Here is a 19,081-nt window from a genome sequence, read left to right on the forward strand (position 1 = left end):
GCTCGCAGGGGTCACAGGGGTGCTCACAGGGGTGCTCATAAGGGTCACAGGGGTGCTCGCAGGGGTGCTCATAGGGGTCACAGGGGTGCTCACAGGGGTGCTCATAGGGGTGCTCGCAGGGGTCACAGGGGTGCTCGCAGGGGTGCTCACAGGGGTGCTCATAAGGGTCACGGGGGTGCTCGCAGGGGTGCTCATAGGGGTGCTCGCAGGGGTCACAGGGGTGCTTGCAGGGGTGCTCATAGGGGTCACAGGGGTCACAGGGGTGCTCGCAGGGGGTGCTCATAGGGGTCGCAGGGGTCACAGGGGTGCTTGCAGGGGTGCACACGCACCCCCTCGCCGTCCCACACACCCACGTCTGCTCCCACACAGAAGCGCACAGCCTCTCGCGCACGCTCGCACGCTCATGGACACGCACCATCAGCCGCGGACACAGGCACACGCACTCAGAAACGCGGAGCATCACGCCTACGCAGTGCCACGCACCCCCACTACCGCACACGTGCTCACACACACGCACACGCAGCGCCGCGTGCACGCGCGCTGTCACACCCGCGCGGTACCGCACTCGCGTGGCAGCACCCACTCGCGGTGTCGCGCACACGCTACGGTACACGCACGAGCTCCCACTCGCGCACACCCCGTGCCGCACTCCCGCACGTGCAGTAACACACACGCCCCTGACATCACGCTGACGCGCGCCCTGCGTCACGCACACGCCCCGCGCACGCTCACCCCCCCGCCCACTCCGGCCGCTGCCGGCCCCGCCCCCCGCACTACATCCCCCAGGCGGCCGCGCGGGCGCATGCGCAGTGCTTCCCGCCGCCGCGGGCCGGGAAGCGACCGCGCCGCAGCGACAGCCGCCGCCGGGACTCGGGGTGAGGGGCGCGGCGGGGCCGGGCCGGGCCGGGCCGGGACGGGTTGGGTTGAGTTCGCGTCGCGTCGCCCCTTCCTTGTGGCGCGAAGGGGCCGGGTCGTGTCGTGTCGTGTCGTCCCTTCCCTTCCCTTCCTTGTGGCGCGAAGGGTCCGGGCCGTCCGTGAGGGGCCTCCCCGGGGCCGTCACGGCCGCGAGCGACCGGTACCGAGGTGCGACCGCCCCGGGCCCAGCCCGCCCCTGGCCGGGCCTCTTCAGCCCGCTGGGAGCGGCGGAGGGGGTGGCCGGCCGGGAGCCGGGCCTTCCCCTGCGGGCCCGGGGGGCCGTTCCTCGCCTCGTCCTGGGGGACGAGGGCGCCGTTCCCCTCGCACCGGGCCCCGGCCCCTCCTTCGCCCCCGAGGGGGATCGGTGCCGCCCGGACAAACCCCCCGCTGCACCCGCGGAGCCCCGGGTGGGCCCGTGAGAGGGTCTTACCCGGGGTCACCGGGTGTTTGCGGGGGGGGCCGTGCTGAAGCCAGGAGGCGGCTGCCTGGGCTGCGGGGGTCTGTCGGGGCTGCTGGGAGCTTCCAGGGCCGGCTTGAGCTCTCCGGTGGGCCTGCGGCCACGGCGGAGCGGGCAGGCTGGCCCCGAGTCCCCAGGTCCCCTTGGCAGGACTTGGCTTTGCCCTTCCCCGCAATCCGGCTGTGCCGTCCGGCTAAAAGCAGGGGAAGAGCCCTCCTGGTGCTCGTCGAAGCTCTCGGGAAGCTGGAATAGCCCTCCCCATCTTGCCAGGTTTGCACCCTCGCAAGTAAACAGTCTCCCCACAAATAAAGAATCTGCTTCGGTGTCCAGAAGGACCCTGGAGCGAGCGAGTGGGGTGCCAGGTTTGGTGTGATCCTGTTTTTAGGTGTACCTGCCCTCTTCTCGCTGCCTCAGCTTTCCTGTTCATTCGTGCCTGAAGTAAGCCCTCTGCCTAGCTGATAGGCAAATGCTTTGTTCTGCTTCAGTTGCAGTCTTTATTTTCTCCTCCGAAGGGAACTCTCTTGAAGCTTGTTTTGAATGGAAAGAGTCCAGGTTTGGAGCGGTCGGGTTTTATTTCTTGTGTTCTTTTGACTGTCAGCTCAGCCACCTTGTGCCATGAGGATCAGCAAAGGCTGCAAGAAGGCAGGACTGTGTCGAGGGCAGATCGATCTGCGCGGCTGGAGTTATTAATTCTACATATTAATTTGACCTCTCCTCCACCACCTTGCTCTAGTATTACGCTTGGTTGCTGCTAGCTGTGTGCTAGTCGGTGCTGGGTGCTCGTGTACGGAAAGGTGTGCTTAGATGTGAGTTATCTCGCAGTTAGACATGCGGATCAGATGACGTGGGGGGCCCTGACTGGGTGGTTTGGGGTCAGGGTGGCACAGGGCACCTGTAATGCTGCTCCAGTCATGCACCCTGCGCAGGGTCATGGGCTTATTACAGCCCCGCTGCCTCCCTGGGCTTTATGTGCTCTCCTAATCCGTGCGTAATCTTTTCCCGTGGGCTCTTTGTAGCTCTTCCAGTCCCGTCTCTCATGTGGTGTTAGTGGCGCGTAACAAATCCCTCCTGGGCACCCTCTTTTCTGAGCAATCTACTGAAAAGTCTCTGTTTTACCAATCTGGTGATTTTTATTTTTCTAATGCAGCCCAGCTCAAGTGCTCCTGAGGCCTTTTCTTTTCCAGGTGCAAGCTAGCGTATCATTTCAAGTTTTATCAGCGCTGGCAATTTCAGTTCAGAAACTTAAAAAGGGACTTGACATTTTTAGAAATCATCTCAGAGCTGTGAATGTTAAGATCCTGCGTTTAAAGCAAAAGAAAATTCTGCTTTCTGGAAGTAGAACAGGTTTGAGAATTAAACATATCTTTCAAATGCTTTAATTCTCACCTGCCCCTCCCCAGCTTTCTCGCCACCATTTGCTGGAGCTTGAGGAGCAGGGAGTGAATCTACTGGGAAACAGAACCGAAACGCACCCAATTCTTTTCCTGTCCAAGTGCCTGTTTAAAGCCACGGGGGCAAACGTTTCAGAGGTTGTGCTAGGGCGTAAAGATCCAACCAAACAAATCCAAATTCAAGATCTGAGCCCAAGTTACAAATTACCTCCTAAGTGGAGGGCGGTTGGCTGGAATATTTAAGTTTGCACTTCAAGTAGTTGCGCTTTTGTTTTCATTTGGGGCAAGGTGGCCCGTAGGATTTCTAATAGGAGCCAGGCCTGTTTGCTGAATAAACACAGCTTTTAGGAGTTGGTATGACTTTTAGCTTTTCAAGGCATTTTTAAAGCTCAAGGTGAAGTGTTATAGTCCATGGGATTTTATCAAAGACCTGTAGCTACTCTCTCTGGGCTGCCAATCTTCCCAGACAGAGCCAGCGTGAAGGAGCTGGTGCAGCTGAACTGCTGCTGCTGGCATCCGAAACGCAACGCTGGTAAAGTGGGATGTGTAACGCGTCCCAAGCCGCAGCCAGCCATCTCCATACAGCTCTGTTAGCTGCCTACCCCAAACCCTGTCTGCCTTGGTGTAACACACGCGGCAGCCCAAGGGGGTAGGCTGAAAACCACGTGAGCAGCTCTGGTATTGAATTTCTCAGCTTTTAATATTTGTGTGCTGCTGAATCCACGGAGAGGGGAAAGGAACTGCAGCTTCAGGCCTTTTATTTCTCTTGTTTGCCTTAACTCAGGGACTTGTGTAATTTTGGCTTACTGAAGCTTTCCCGCATTCCTCGCTTCCCAATCCATGCAAACAGCTGCTGGCTTGAGCAGCGTTCAGCAGCGAGAACTGGCAGGAGGCTGAAATACACCCCTTGCTCCTCCTTTGGACCAGCAGTCCCAGCGCAGGAAATATTTTTCTATTCTGACGGGGAAGCAAAAGTCGGAGCACGCGACGCTCACGTGCAGCCGGTCCAGGTCCCTTTGCTTGCGTGTGGGAGCTGGTCAGCGCGTGTGGTCCAGGACTCAAAGCATGGTTTTCATCCAAGGGGGTGAGCAATAGGCTTTTGTCACCCGGCTGTTCTCAGCCAGCGTCCCAGCGAGTGTGAGGTGGTACGTGAAGGAAGCGGCTCTTCTGCTGGGATACCCTCTTTTTTCCATTTCCTGCTGCTGTGTTTCAAAAAGGAAGGAAAATGAATCGCCGACTCCCTCCAAACAGCCTCCCTCTGCTCTCCTGCTCTGCTTCTGGCTGTGGGATGTGCAGATGAATATTTGGTAACAAAAACTTTGGGGAAAAAATGGTGTCGATTCTCTATTTGGGGTTCAGAGCACCTGATGCAGGTGGGTAGGACAGAAAACCCTGCAGCCCTGCTTTGGCTCATGCTGGTCCAAGCCGAGCACGGACGTGCTGGCGGTCCCTGAGGAGGAGATGTGTTGGCGTGAAACCTGCCATAAAAAGAGCTGGCAGAGGCAGGTGTTGGGTTTGATACCTCAAGTATTAATTTGCTGGTTTGAGCAGTAAAATAACCATCCTTGGTGCATTAGGGGAGAATGAACTACATCAAAAAGATCGGTTGCAGAGACCGGGATCTTTTGTTGGTGATCTAGAGCGGTTTGTCACCAACACCAGTTGAGCTGGGGGTGTTCTGTAAAAATCTCAGAGCAGCTTATAAACTAATTTACAATGAATTCCTGGAGAAAGTGTTGCTTTCCTCTTATAAATGCAGACATGTGGGAGTGTCTGTTCTTCACTCGCTCTTTTTCTATTTCTTTTTTAAGCTAGCAAGCCACACGAGCATGATGGATGGGATGCTCTATGGAGCGTGGGATCTTCCCCCATCCAGCAGGGATGTCATTCTCTGTGCAGATGGCATCCTCCAGTGGAAGCCACCCACTGCTTCTCTGCCTCTTTGGAGACCTGAACTTTTCCATTTGATGGGAAGGAAGCTCATAGCTCCCTGCTGACTGCTGGGAGTTAAGCGAGCAATCAATGACATGAGACCTTAGGAGGGAAAAGGCGACTTTATTTTAAAATAAAATTAATTTCGCTCATTCACAGTTGTACCCACCTGCTCACGAGCACCAACACGGGGATCTCCAAGTGGTCTGTCTGGCATTTGGGCATCAAGACACCTGTGTCCAGTTGGTCTGGACAGGATTCCTTGCAATGACACAGCAGACAAGGAACGCCAGATATCAGTGGGTCTCTTGGACAGCTTGGCAACCATGTGATGGCTTTGGGTCTGCTTTCTTACATCCCTTGGGGGCTAAGAGTGATGGTGATCTCTTGTCTCTGCTTCCTGTCCCTTCTCTGTGAGTCGTTAGGATTTACTCACTGCCCTTTGTGTCTTTATCTGGATGTTTTAAGGCTCCTACCCCATTCTCTGTTCTTCCCCAAATCATCTCTTAATGGCTTGAGTCTCTGGCTTGAGTCTTTGTTGATGCAGATTGTCCCTTGTTTCAAGATGTTCCTTGTTTTCCAACCTGAGAAGCCGCAACTAAGTGTGCTGAGATCTTGAGGACGTGCTAAATCACTGCCCTCGGCACAGGCTGTTTATTACGCCCTGCTTTCCTCCTGGTGCTTCCATACTCGTTCCCATCCATTCTTCGCTCAGATCACACTCAACGTATGTATTACTGCGTTGCAGACTGTGCGTAAAGGATTGTCTTCTGGCTTTGTGTGCATGTGTAACACTGCACAGAAGGAGCCAAGGGACTGATCCTGGATCGAAACTGAGTGATCAGAAGCCTGAATGGAGCTGACATTGTAGCCCTGTAGCTCAGATCAGTGTGAAGAGTTTGGGAACTGCTTGTCTAACCAAGTCACTTGTGTGCACAAGTGCTCGGAGAGCTCCTGTTCACAAGTTGGCAGCTCACGTCCGGGTGGTCAGAGCGTAACGCTGCCAGGACCAGCGCTGAGCGCGGATGGGGAGTGGCCGCTTGCCTTGGCGCGCTCCTGGCTAGTGAGCATCTGAACTCGGGTCGGGGCTTACAGGTCTGCCCAACGCAGATCAGCAGCAGCTCTGGGCTGGTTTCGTACAGGTCTGCAGCAACTGGTGGTGTCTGGGGCCACAAACCGTAAGAAGCTGAGTCTCTCCAAAGAGTTTTTGCTCTAAATTAGCAAGAAAAGTTGCTAGCATTGGCAGGGAGTGGGTGGTGGTACCTCATTTGCCCTCGACCAGAGGGTTTTGAGGCCGATCCACTTCTCTGTAGTCTCCTAAATGCACAGTGAGCATCTTCTGTGAAAGGCTGAGCTTGCTTCCCTTTGTTAAATGGCTCGTGTGGTACGGATGCAGGGTGGGGTGGATTTGGGGCATCATTCTCAGCTCCATGTGCTCTCTCTGTTTCTTGCTGCAGGTCCCCCAGAAGAAAATGGTGTAAGGCCAGCCAGCACAGCTGCCGCTTCCAATCGCAGCGTGCCCAGACCTCAGGGAGTAACATGGCAGCAGCTCAGGGACCAGGAAGCAGTTCGGCCGGGCCATCCGGACTCTCCGGTTCTGCCCTGGGGCACAGCAGCAACTCCACAGCAGTGGCGGTGTGGGAATGGCAGGATGAATTTGGCAGGTGGAGGCCGTACCGAGGGAACGTCTGCAGCTACATTGAACAGGTTTTTCAGGCCTCTCAGCAGAAGGGCCGGCGTTCGGGGTCGGGGATTGTCAGCAGCATCCCTTTGGGACACGCGGATCCTGTCTTGGCCCCCTACGTCATCGATATCCCAAGCTTGATGCAGTTCCGGCAGGATACAGGTAAGGGAGATTCCCTGCCTGTGTTGGGGTTTTGATGAGGCTGCTTGCATGCGTGGAGATAAGCAGGACCTTGTTCTGCACAGGAGAGCCCTACAAAGCCCTGCTGTCACTGCTGGGCAGTTCTTTGATGGGCGGCTTGTCTGCTTCTCTCCTGATGCTGTCTGCTGTCCAGCATGTTAGCACGTGAGCAAATCAGTGTTGGCTGGCATGAATCTGCAGGGCTGGGCGCAGGCAGGCGGTGGTGATCTCTTAAGGAGCCTCATCACGGCACCTCTGGAGCTCAGAGCTTGTGAGCCAGAGCCCTCGGAGCTGCTGCAAACTTTCTTCCTGCCCCCACCCACATCCATTCAAGACCACTTGCATAAAAAGGCCTTTTTACGATTCAAACCCTCCCATTTGAATCCCTTGTTCCCTCTGCGACTGGAGTGCCAGCTGCTTTACCTTGGCATGCCGCCCTGCGCAAGCTGCTTTGCGAAAGCCTGCAGCCCCCGCAGAACGCCGTAATGCTGCAGCAGAATATTCCCCGCACTTGTGCTATATGAGGCTGGTTTGCTTCCTCCCAGGGAGGAAAGGCGGGCTGGTCTTAATAGCAGTATTGAGACCTAATTTTCATTCTCATCTCTCTTGGGGTCACTGAGGCTAGCAGCTCAGAATTTGCTGAGATGACTCCTACCCTCTTTTTTTCCAGATGTGCTGAGCAGCTGTAGCTTAGGGGTCAGGGGGGGAAAGCATGCTCTTCATCTCTGGAAAATCCAAGGAGATCCCAAGTTACACACCCCGAATGAATGGCTGCTTTGGAAAATTCTCTCTGCATCAGTTTCCCCTTTGCCAACATTTTTCCCAGCACCACAGGACACAGTCAAGCATCACTCCAAACTTTAGAGATGGGCAGTGCTCTGGTTTCTTGCCAATTGAAGCAATAAGTGAGCGATATCTTGAATCAACTGCACAATTGGGCAGTTTCTACAGGAAGGGGAAGTGGTTGGAGCAAATGTGAGTGGTCATCACAGCTGCATCCGTGTTTTTATTCTGACTTGGTGACCTTAGGGGTGTCCTGGGTGAGGAGCTTTCTTAGCTGGATGCCTTGGCAGGTCTGGCTCAGCATGGCCTGTTTGAGCACCTGGAAGCCCTGCTGAGGCTATGACTTAGAGCAATACATTATGGACCACCAGAGCTGGCACCAGCAGCTGTTTCTTTCTCGTTTTCTTCGCACCAAACTTGTGAAGGAACCTTCCAGCCTCTTGTCCTTTCAGCCAGTGCTCCAGCACATGGGCAGCAGTCCCGGGCCATCCCTTGTCAGGAAATGGCCCACTTTGGTGAGGGTGAGCATAGCGCCTGTGGGAGACTGAAAGATGTGTCCCAGCGTGAATGGGACATCCTTCTCCAAGAGTGGAGCTGTCTCTCCACAAAGTTCTTGTATCTCTTTAGACCCCTGTGAAAGATCTCAAAACACCTAGCAAATATTGTCCATCACAGGATGGTTTGGAGTTGGTCATCTCTGGGGGACAGCCCAATACAATTTTGGAAATTATGTTGGCTGGCATGATCTCATCTTTCCTTGGATGAGATCTGTGGTTGAGTTGTTAATAACAAAAAGGCTGATTCCACTTCACAGCTCTCCTGCAGCATTTCCCACCGATTCGGAGGGATGCTGGTCAGTGGCCAGGTCTGTGAGCCTCCCTCCACAGGTACCTGTGTGCTCTGCAACGTGACTATTGGTAACGCTCTCATATCCCCTTTCAGTGGCCCAGTTCTAAGTAAACCTTTTTCTCTCTGCAGGGCTCTGCCTTAAACGTGAACCTTTCTGAGCAAGCAGCCAGCTGACCTTTGTCATGTGCTGGAGAAAAGAATCTCTGCAGGAAACATCCCCATGAAAAATCTTTAAACAGAGCAAAAAATAGGCTGTTGTATTCTGCTCATTAGCTATTAGACAGACAAATAGGCTCTTCAAAGGAAGCCAGGGAGAATAACAGGAAACCAGTGTTAACGGGACCAGCATCCCCACCAACGGGGAATGACAGCTGTGCGGGGGGATCTTGCGGACAGGATTAGCCGCGGTCTTCAGCTGCTGGTGGAGGCAGATTAGCTGGGAGTGAATGCAAGGGAGCAGCAGGAGTTGTCCTCTCGCCACAGCTGTTTGCCCACCCTGGAGAGGAATGCCAGTTTCCCTGCCAGCCTGGGGGAAGGGGGATGTTTTCCAAATGTGTGGCTTTGGTCTTGTTATTGACTCCTAAAAGCTCTTCTCCCTGATGCTGTTTTGGGATGTTAAAAATACAGGTTGCTTACAAACTCCTTAAGTCCTCTGTGTGCTGCTTTTAGCTTCTGACCTGCCAATGGAGCAGGGGCAGCCTTGCTAATCTCCTCTGAGATGTGTCCTGCTGGGCTTTCTGCCACCTTGCTTTACCCGTGGTGTCCCCTTTCTCCTGGGAGCAGGTTCCCTGCACTCATCTCTGAATGTAGTTCATTTCTCACCATCTCACTTCCAGCCCAGTCTTGTCCCCAGCCCTCCTTCTGCTCAGGGGGTCATCCCTGATGTTGCCCACCTGTTGAGGCCATAGGTTGTGTGTTTCTAAAATTTGGCAGGACTTGTTTGCTGGATAGGAGCAGTTGCTGCTAGAGTTTGCTCTTGGCTGTTTCATCTGCTTTCCCACGTAAGGTGTTGATTCCTGGCTAGGGAAAGTCAGCTTGGTTCTGCTGACACCTTCTGCCCTCACTTCTGCCAGAGGAAGGTCTAGTCCCACAGGCATCCCTGGCCTTTGTGGTTGAGCTGTTGGGTTCAATCCCAGCTCTTATGGGAGAGGTTGCTGTGTTTCACTGGCTGCTAGTAGCTTTTTAGGGGTGCTGATGAGATGTTGTCTGTTGAATGGCGTCACTGTAGAGTCCAACTCTGCAATAAGCAGGACACTTGGTGCTGCTCTGGCTGCTGAAGCAGCAGGTTGAGAGTAAGGGCTGGACCTTTCCTGGCTGCTCATCCCCTGCCTGGGCTGAGGCAAGCCATTCCAGTCCCCAGAGCCTTCAGCTCCCCAGCAGAAATGCGAGTCCTGCCGTTCCTTGGTATGGCACGTTGTGCCTTTGAGAGACCCTCAGCCTTTATGTCAGCTCTGGAGCTCAGATCTGTCTTTCTTGGTTTAGTTTCTTCAGTGACACGTGGGACATACCCGCACCCCAGCGCAGGGTCTCGTTATGGTCTGGTCACCTAAGCGCTGTGCAGAAACCACCAGCACCATTTACAAAGAAGCCCAGGAGTGAACAGGAGCAGAGATGTGACTTTCATGCTGTCGAGCAGAATTTTTAGCAGCAAGGAGGCAGTTAATGCCCTTATAGTTTTAGTCAAGTCCTAGTAATTTCTGCAATATCCCAATACTATGGGGTAGAAAGGACAGCAGTGGGAGGCAGAGATACTCGAGCCAGCATTCAGCCAGCCAGAACCTAAACACAGGTAGCAATTGGATTTTGGCAGTGTGGAGTCCCTCGTGGGCTGTCCTCCCTCTTCCTTGGGGTGTGCTTGTTGGGTGTAAAACTTGCTTGGATTGCCTGCCCCCCACAGAGCCACCAGCAATATTCTGGGGCAGTTCTCGCTGGGCTTTAGGTGTGGATACTGTTTTTTACCTGTGGTCCTGGAGCTTAGGGTCATAACTCTCATGACCACATGAGGCTTTATTTTATTTTTTTTTCTGTTCTTCTCTGAACTCCACCTGTGTCGTAACGACTTGCTGCATCCCTGTTCGCCCCCACCTGCCTGCGTCCCTGGACTTGCTTGCCCCGCGGCATTTCCTGCTCTTCTTTCTCAGTGCGGAGTGCTGCTGAGGATTTTCCCAGCAGCAGCAGTTTTGACCCTGCTGCAGGAACCCATTTTTGCAGAGGTTGCAGAGCTTCTGTCCTGTTGGGTGGCTTACCTCCTTCTCATTAGGCTTTTTCTTTTGTAAAGAAAGGAATAAAATAACCAGGAGTGAAGTCACCCTGGGGAGCCAGGCTTCCAGGGGGTTTCGAGCTCCTGCTGTTGCTGTCGAGTGGCCTTGCAAGAGCAGCGTGTCTGCTTTCATTTCTCTTCCTTTGTCTGAACAGCTGCTCTCTCCAGTTTTCAAATTACTTTGTTGTCTTCTCCTCTGCTTGCTATATCTGCCAGCAGTCAGGAGCCTGGAGAAGCTGACCTGTCCATCCTCTCCAAAGTCCTCGTCTTGGCCCTTGAGAGACTTCACCCACTACCCCAGGAGCAAAATTGCCCAGACCCTTGTGTAGCGAAGTGGGTGTTTAGCCCCTTAAGTGCTTCTGCAAAGCACTTCCCGATGGTGTCGTGTCTCTATAGTTACTCTGTTGTCAAGGCTGTGGGAGTTGTTTTTTTTAACCAGATCTGTGCCTCAGCCTGAGGCCTGTTTTTTTTTTTTTTAACTTTTTTTTTTTTAACGTCAGGGAGGCATATGTGATCGCTGTGCCTTTGTGCTTGGGTGTGTCTGTCTCTGCATCCTCTCTCCTTCCCTCCTTTCCCACCCTTCCTCCCAGCAGCTTTTGAACCTGTTGCCAGCCCACAATCAGATTTGGCAGAGGGACAGGGATCCTGGGGGTATTGCGTTTCTCTAAGCTCCATGAGCAAACCCAGCCCTGTCGGGAAGAAAAAGACTGCTAGTGGCCCTGTTGAGGGAGAGGTGAGGAAGACCACCCTGATGTAGACACCACAGATCTGTGTAGAAACAAGTTCCTGAGACCAGGTCCACCTTACTTCTCTGCTCACAAAATTATTATTTTTTTTTTTCCTCCCCTCCCCACGCAGGGACAATGCGGGCTGTCCGCAGGCACCTCTTCCCTGGGGACTCTGCCGCCGGGCAGGGCATCATCTGGGAGTGGCAGAACGATGAAGGCGGGTGGTCCCCCTACGAGATGAACGTCTGCGTGTTCCTGGAGCAAGCCCGTGCCACGAACCACCAGCGAGTAGATCTCGGACCTTTGGGCTACAACTATGAAGTTGACTTTGTGGCTCAAGTCCAGACCAACAAGACCACGAAGTTCCGCCGCGGTGTTCAGAGACGCTTGGACGCCCCGTACCCGGTGACAGCCTCCCCGGCGCCCCTTCACACGGGGGTGGCTTGTTCCTGCCAGCAGTGCTGGCTAAATGGTGGGGCTGGTCCCATCACCACGCGCTACCGGCACTCCATGATAAACTTTCCCAATTCTTCCACTACTACTCATCAGGTTTCCGGTAGGACAGCGTCAGTAAGTTCTTCCAGCGTCGGCTTTGTGCCCTATAACAAACCGACTTTGTCTGGAGCAAGGTCAACACCAAGACTCAATGCACAGAGCACCTGGGCTTTGCCTCAAGCTGGGGGCCCCAGCACAGGACTGTCTGCATCTAATGGAGTCAGGTACAGACTCTAATTCACCTTAAAATACTGTGCATGTGTCCGAGAGACCTGCTGTGCTCAGATCTTTGTTATCTAGGAGTCTCTCTGTCCCAGAGGACTTTACAAGGGTCTTCTCCCTGAACTGAGAGACGTGTTCATGCCTTTGTGTCCAGTACAGTGGATGAGAAGGTTTCTCCTCTGGTTTTCCCTTCTTTTCTCCCACTTGAAATCTAGTCCCTGTCTACTAGTCTCCCTGAACCACTGGAGAAAGCAGTCGGGATGAGGTACTGCAGGTTTGAGGAAATTGAAGGTGATTGGTGGCATTTCTGGTTACACTTAAAAACAACTTTGAGGAGAACTGAGTGAATGAAAAGGGGACTTGTGAACACCCTTACTAAATTCGAAATATGCAGTAAACATGAAGTGGAAAACTGCTCTGTGTTCAAAGCTCTTCCCCTTTGAGGAGGGACCACAGGACTCACTGTGTGTGGCTAAGACCTCGTGAGTTCTCTGACAAAATCATGAAGTCCATATTGGACATTTTTAAGGTGAACAAGCAGGGAAAAAACAACCCTAAGACACAGATTTGATAAAGGATTTTTTAAATCCATTGTGAAGATGTTTAGAAAACCAAATCAGTAGTTTACTTTCCCCTTCCTTTGACACCTTGAACCATATTGATCCCTCTCTATCTGAAACCAATGGGGTGACACTAGCAATTTGAGCGGTGTCCAGGCTATTCGTCAGGCTAAACGCTGATGCAGAGCAGAGATGCCACTGGATAATCATGGAAGAGGTTCATTTTGCACATGTTGAGGTGTTGTGGGGCTTCACTGTTGCAATGTTGGAGGACTGGAAGCACAAGCAGGACACTAAGCAATTTAAAATCAAGCTAAGCCTCGCCTTGTGAGGGTTGCTTGCCATGTCCTTTCCCTTCACCTTTCTTCAGTGACCCTCTCCTGGCTGGGTGCTCAGGGTGGGCTCTGGCTCCCTGGAGGGAGCTCGTTACTTTGAAGGAAGGACTGGCAGTTGTTGTGGTCCTAGCTGAGGTCTAGCTCTCCTCGGTTCTTTGAGCTGTCACCCCTCTAATGCTCCAGCTTGTATGGATGGGTCACCCGTGCTGGCTGCTGATCCATTTTCACCATGGCTCTTCTCTGACAGGGCTGAAACTGGTGTGCATCTCGCAGCACAGGATTTCAGCTCCCATCGGTGAGTGGCTGGAGCCAAAGGAGGGCTGTGTTTGCACCTTGCCAGTGTGGGAGGAAGGGTTTCACTTCTCGCCAGGCCTTTCGCCTATTGCCAGCTAAATGAAAAGCAGAGTCTTGTGGGCTGACAGCTCAGCTCCTCTCCACGGCATGGGCTGCTAGGCCAAGCAGCGGTCGGTTATCCCCTGTGGGCTGGAGTAGGGCTGTGGCACTGGGCTCCCATGGGGATTTTGGGGCTGGGGAGATCCGTGTCACCCTTGCAAAGTGGGGCATTTCTCTCCGCGTTCTTGTAGGATGGCATCTGTGAAGCCTGGACACCCAAACCAAGCCAGATCGCCACTAATCAGCTTTCAGGGTCTTAACTCTTTCTGTGCACAAGCCTTTACTAGCAGAGGTCTTTGTGGCCTGTCCGGTGATGCTTGCACCGAGTATCTCCCACCATTAAACCAAGGACCAAGCAAGGGCTGTCCGACTGCTCCCTCCATTTGTAAACTTCTGGAAGTGAATGGAGCAGTATGTGCATTTCACCGTAAATAATCCAGGTGCTGAACTGCTGTGTGAGCACCTGAGAAACTAAAGGGGAACTTGCCAGGGCTGATTTACCTGTCCAAGCTACCCTGAGTAAATACAGAGATAAGAGATCTAGAAGGGTGTTGAAAGCACATTCTGCTAATTACGTGAGGCACAGGGGGTTGAGATTTATTTTGAATCTTGTTTGTATTTTAAGCAAGATGGTGAATCTTCAGATATTTTCCTTAGAGTCATATCAGGACTTTCCCTCTTTGGGGTCATCTGAGTGAAATGACTTCCCGCATCCTGTTCTTCTTTCTCACGGTCTTTTTCTGGTGCTTTCTTTGCACCTGGTGATTTTCTTTTGTGGCATCTTAAGCATCCGCAATACTTCTCTGTTCCAGTCACCTTTGAATAGGGCTGAGAACCAGAGCTCGGTACTGACTGCAGGAGCCCTGAGTAAGGCTTTTGAAGTCTCCTGAAGAAGCTGCCAAATTTCCCCCTCTTGCAGGAGCCGCTGGTTGGTGTGTGGAGCTGCCGGGCTGCCTGGAGCCTGTGTCCTTCCCCAGAGCCTCAGAGTGATTTGCAAAGTGACTCTCGGGGTGGGAACTGCTGATTAAAAACAAAGAGCCAAACGCTGCAGCAGTTGCCCCGCAAGCCTGTCTGGAGCCGATCAGGGTCTGGGTATGTTGTGTGCGACTGATGGGGGGACAGGCTGTCCTGAATGGAGGGAGGATGGGAGATAGATGTTAGAGAGGGATGGCTCAGGATCCTTGCCGTGAACTGAGCCCGCAGCCCGGGTGATGCTGGCTAGGAGGAGAGGGACAGCCAGGAGGAGATCTGTGGATGCCCAGCCAGGGCGGCTGGGGAGGAAATTGTCGTGGCAGCCTGCTGGGCTGGGTCCCGGGAGCTGCTGGGGCAGCGGGCAGCTCTCGGAGGCTGGTTAAACCCTCTGACAGGCAAGTGCTGGCAGGGCTTGTGCTGGATTAATGCAACAGCCCTCCAGGGCTGGCATATGCTCCCACGCTCCCCGCTCAGCTGCTCCAGCTTGGACCCTTCTTGAGCACTGCTGAAGGTGGCTTTTGTGGCAAGAGCATCTGGTCCTCTCCACGATGGCCAGCCTGGGGACAGCAGCACAGGGCAGAGCCTTCCCAGAGCGCTGGGACTGCTGCGGTGCCGGTGGCGGCGTTGGCCGTGGATGAGCAATGCCATGGCTGGTCGAGGTCTGGCTGTCGCAACCTGTTTTGCAGCTCAGCTGTTTGTGGTGTGCAAGGCGTGAGGTGGCTGGTATCTTGGCAATAATCCCTGGCCGAGCCAGCCTTTCTAGGGGATGCGAAGGGATTGTATGGTTAAATCTTTGCTGGGGACGGTGGAACATCCGTGTGTCTGTGCCATGCGGAGAAGGCGGCAGCTCTTTGGACGCTTGGAAGGGAGCATGCAAGTACTGGCAGACTTGTGGGACAGGCACCCTCTGTGCAAACCCTGCACCCCCAGCTGTGAGCCTTGGTCCCTGCTCTCCTGGCTGCCGGCTCTGTCCCCGCTGGGGTGCGAGCATGCCCTGAGCATGGGTGTGCTGCCCGGGCTTGCCGTGGCAAGTGTGACGTGAACCCTTGGCAGGACCCGAGCCTGGCCCAGACGTCGGGATGCTGCTGGGCACTTGCCTGGCTACAGGGCTTGTCTGGGAGGTGGTTTTGCAGGCAGGATGTTATGAGCTGTCTCCATCTCTACAACTGCCTTTCTGTTCATTAACACCGGTGTTTTCCATTAGACATATCTGTGGAAGGCTCTGCTTTCCTTACCCCCCACCCCGACAGGAGCATGCGTGGATTGCAGATCCAGCCCGTGGTCGTGTGCTGAGCGTGGAGGGAGGCAGCAGCTGAGGGCTCACCCAAACGGACCCCGGAGAAGGGCACAACAAAGATGTGTGTTGGTGGCTCTTCATGGATGATGGACGATGTCTAGATCTCCAGTCCTTTAGGATTAATTTTGCCAGGGGCACTCCCCTTCCTCCCTGCCAGACAGACAAATGCACACAGGGGGGCAATCTCTGTCTTCCAGTACAGTGCCATATGTGAAAGGGACTTTTTCAGCACCAGCTGACAGCTCGAGATGGCTTTTCCCCTGTCACCCCTGTGCTGGGTTTGAGTCAGAAATGCTGCTGGGTGCATGTAATTGCTCCTGGCTGGGGTTACAGTCTCAGACTTGTGAAACCCATGTTCCAGCAGAAAATACTCTAATTTCTGTGAATTACGGGAAACCTGAGTAGCAAGCTCTAACAATGTGTTTCATTTAATTCCTAAGCCCAGAACATTCCTGGGTTATTTTATCCCCTAGGTTCCCTGTCTTCCCCCCTCGGCTGGGCTTGGCGTGGTGTGGTGGTTAGTTCCCCTTTCCTTCACTGTCGCTGCCCGCTCTTCTCCTGTGTCACGAAATAGTGCGGGTGGTGAAGACGAGGTGCTAATTATCCTGCACTAATTATCCCACCAAGGGTTTCTGTCTGCGACCAGTGTGCAGCATTGCTCATTCCTCTTAGCTGTGATGTGCAACGCCTGTGCTCAGAGGCCAAAGGGAAGGGAGCAGCGGGCCACGGTGGATCCTCTGGTGTCTAATAAAGGTTGTGTTGTGTTCACCCTGCAGCCTTTGGCTCCAAAGCAGCCCTGGTGGATTATTTGCTTGTACAAAACTGCTTATCTTCACAAAGCTTGCAGGGATGACCCAGCTCCTGCCTCTCAGAGCTGAGCTGCAACTGGCAGAAGGGCTCAAAAGCTATTAGGGAGAGACTGAAAGATAGTGCAGTTGTGTACACCCAGTTTCTTTAGGAAACACAGCTAAACGTGGCAGTACTGAAGACAACATCTTTCCTGCAGGGCTGAGAAAGAGGTATAGTTTGTCCTGGAAAGCTGCATAACTCCCTGTGTGGCTGTGACAGTTATTTTGAATATGCAGGCAGGAATAGCCCCCAGTACGGCTGTTAGTAGCACAGGCATGCCTGAGCTTTTGTGGCATTGACGGTGAATAAATACATTTCCTGCTTGCTGTGGGGCTGGAGGGTGGATGCTGGTGGGAGAGAGGGTGGAGCTCCGGCACTTCAAAACACACGTTTAAATTTCCCTATGCCCCCAAGAGGGTCAAAGTCACTGGAAAACCCAGCGAGGAGTGCCAAGGCTTAAATAGATGTTAATATCCTTGGCTCTGCTGCTAATGTATTAAGTACATGCGGGCAAGTTATTTTGCTTCTTGGTGCATTAGTTTCTTCCCGTGTATTAAACACAGTTAGTGAATCCAGCCTCCCTCACAGATGGCACTGAAATCTGCAGATGGAGCGTGCCACGGCAAGGGTCGTGTCCTTATAGCAGTGCTGTTAACCAGATCTGTGAAGCAGGGGTCAGCACCTTGCTGCATGCAACTCCCCAGGCTCCCAGCCACCTCCCGGTGCGATCCTTCCCATCCCATGCAGGAAAGTGGCCGTAACTGGGGCATGAGCTGCCCCGTTCCCTGTGCTCTGCTGGCTGATTACAGAGAAGGGCACTCCCGAAACACGGTGAGGGGTGCCCTGCTTGTAATACGAGCAAGGAAAGCTGCAGGAAGCAATCTTCTGGGGGAAATATTAATTAGCGCCCCAGCCAGGCAAATCCCTGCTGTAGCTCCCCTAGCCCCTCTGAGCTTATGCGACTTTGGGTGCCGGTCTAGCTTGTGCCTGCAAGTAAGGCAGGCAGCTCGTGTGGAGAGGATTTTGTTTAAAGGTGTGGGGAATGGGGCCTATGATAACCATCCTTCCCCAGTTTCCAGGGAAGGATGGTTACAGTATTGTGTTCCTAGGAAGGGTCTGGTGCTGTATCCCCAAATCTCCCATAGGGAGTGACCCACGGTCAGTGCTTTGTAGGAGACCAGAATCTGGGCAGGGCCTTTCTGTTTTTTTTCTCAGCATCTGTTTTTGCAGCATCTTTGTCGGTAGGCATACCCACAAGCTCCTGGGGAGGGGCTCTGCTCGGTGCTGGTCCTGCCCAGCCCATTGTGACTTGTCCCGCAGCCCTCTGTTAGCCGTGTGGTTCTGCTGCCGGGCACTCTTCCCGAGCGGGAGCAGGGGCATCTCCTCTGCTTGGTGCTAGGAGCAAAGCCACGAATCCACGTGGCTGCGTGCAGCGTACCAGAAGGCCCTTCTTTAGAGGGATTCGATCTGGGTTTTGGCATCATCTTGAGAAGAAAGGTAGGAGAGAAACTGCTGTATGGTCATTAGTGTCATCGTACACTCGGTTAGCCCTGGGAAGTTAGACCTTTGGGTGTTGTGGTAGCACTTGGTGTTAATGCGAGGCCGGGCTGGATGCAGCCCTGATCTGGGAGGAGAAGTGTTGGCTACTGTCCAGAGGGCTACAAAGATGCCATGACACAGGAATATGTGGCCTGCTGGCTGGTGTGCAGGGAGAGAGGAGGGAAGAAAGGGCCGAATCAGGTGCGGAGGGGGAGTTGCTACAGGATTCCCCACTTCTGCTCCATTAGGATATTGTGTACGTGCGGCTTAGGTGATGTTCAGCTCAAACCTGGCTGCCCAGTGTTTGAAATAGCAGCAGCCACGGATGCCACACTTCCTCTCTGGTCTTGTGCTTTGCTGCCTCACCAGTGTTGCAGTGTCTTGAAATTCTGGAGAAGCGAATGGTTTTGTCACGCTGAAATATCAGTCTGCCTCCTGTAGTGGATTGCCACATTCTGCTTATGGGAACCAGCGATGGCAAATCTCATCAGGATCTTCTTCCTGAATCTTAGGGGATAGTGTCTTATTTGGTGTCCCTTTCTCCACAACCTGGAGACCCCTGCTGCGCTCAGTCACCTCCGGTGTACGGAGCAGCAGGAGAGCAGGAGCTGCAGCGAATGGCAGGACAAAATTCCAGGACCTCAGCCCAGCCTGGCTCCAGCTCTCTCCCAGGAAGCCAGCGCTGGTGTGGCGATACCAGAGTAGCTTGAGTCTGAGCTGGTGGACTAAATACATCTGTTGGTGCTGCTGGCAAGCCTGCTCTTAGAGTCGAGGCACAGCCTGTGTTACACTATACAATAGCAATATCTGTCCTTGTTACGTCTTCCCCTTCCTCCTCAAAAAAAAAACCCCACTTCAGACCCAGGACAGGCTCCGAGTAGTGTTTCTGCACCTTTTTTGGCGTTGCAACGCTTCCTCCCACGCACTGTGGCTGCAAATGTACCCGGGCAGTGTTGTGGCAGAGGTACCTCAGAGCAGTGTGGATTTCCCTTGATTTCATCAGCCTTTTGTCTGGGCTTTCTGCAGATGTAAAAGAAATCACGGTGCGTGGCAGCCCTGCCGGTATGCTGACGCGGTGTCGAGCAGATGGGTCAGCACATCCTATGACGTTGTTAGCTGAGGTGCTGCTATCTGAATGTGTGTGTGTTTAGCCCGTGTGAAGTAAGAAGTATTTGCTTCCTCCATCATCACATCAGTTGGCTTAAAGCCTCCCAGCAGTCAAAGCTGACACACTTTGCCT

At 53.6% G+C, this 19,081-nt stretch overlaps 1 protein-coding gene across 6 annotated transcripts in view; it reads left to right on the forward strand.

Moving 5' to 3' along the window:
• Positions 1–817: 817 nt before the first annotated feature.
• The window catches only part of DTX2 (deltex E3 ubiquitin ligase 2), a 39,701-nt gene continuing 21,437 nt past the window's right edge, over positions 818–19,081 (forward strand). The window contains exons 1-4 of one of the 6 annotated variants that reach the window (XM_075517853.1): positions 4,868–4,994; positions 6,153–6,541; positions 11,310–11,584; positions 11,729–11,898. In XM_075517853.1, coding sequence (XP_075373968.1) covers positions 4,963–4,994; positions 6,153–6,541; positions 11,310–11,584; positions 11,729–11,898 — 866 coding nt within the window. In that variant the 5' untranslated portion in view covers positions 4,868–4,962. Of the gene's footprint in view, positions 876–1,492; positions 1,735–4,866; positions 4,995–6,152; positions 6,542–11,309; positions 11,899–19,081 lie in introns of those variants that run through there. The other 5 variants (XM_075517850.1, XM_075517851.1, XM_075517849.1 and 2 more) reach the window with 5 other exon arrangements.

The sequence above is a fragment of the Mycteria americana genome, chromosome 15 (genome assembly GCF_035582795.1).
Source record: "Mycteria americana isolate JAX WOST 10 ecotype Jacksonville Zoo and Gardens chromosome 15, USCA_MyAme_1.0, whole genome shotgun sequence".
Classification (NCBI taxonomy): Eukaryota; Metazoa; Chordata; class Aves; order Ciconiiformes; family Ciconiidae; genus Mycteria; species Mycteria americana.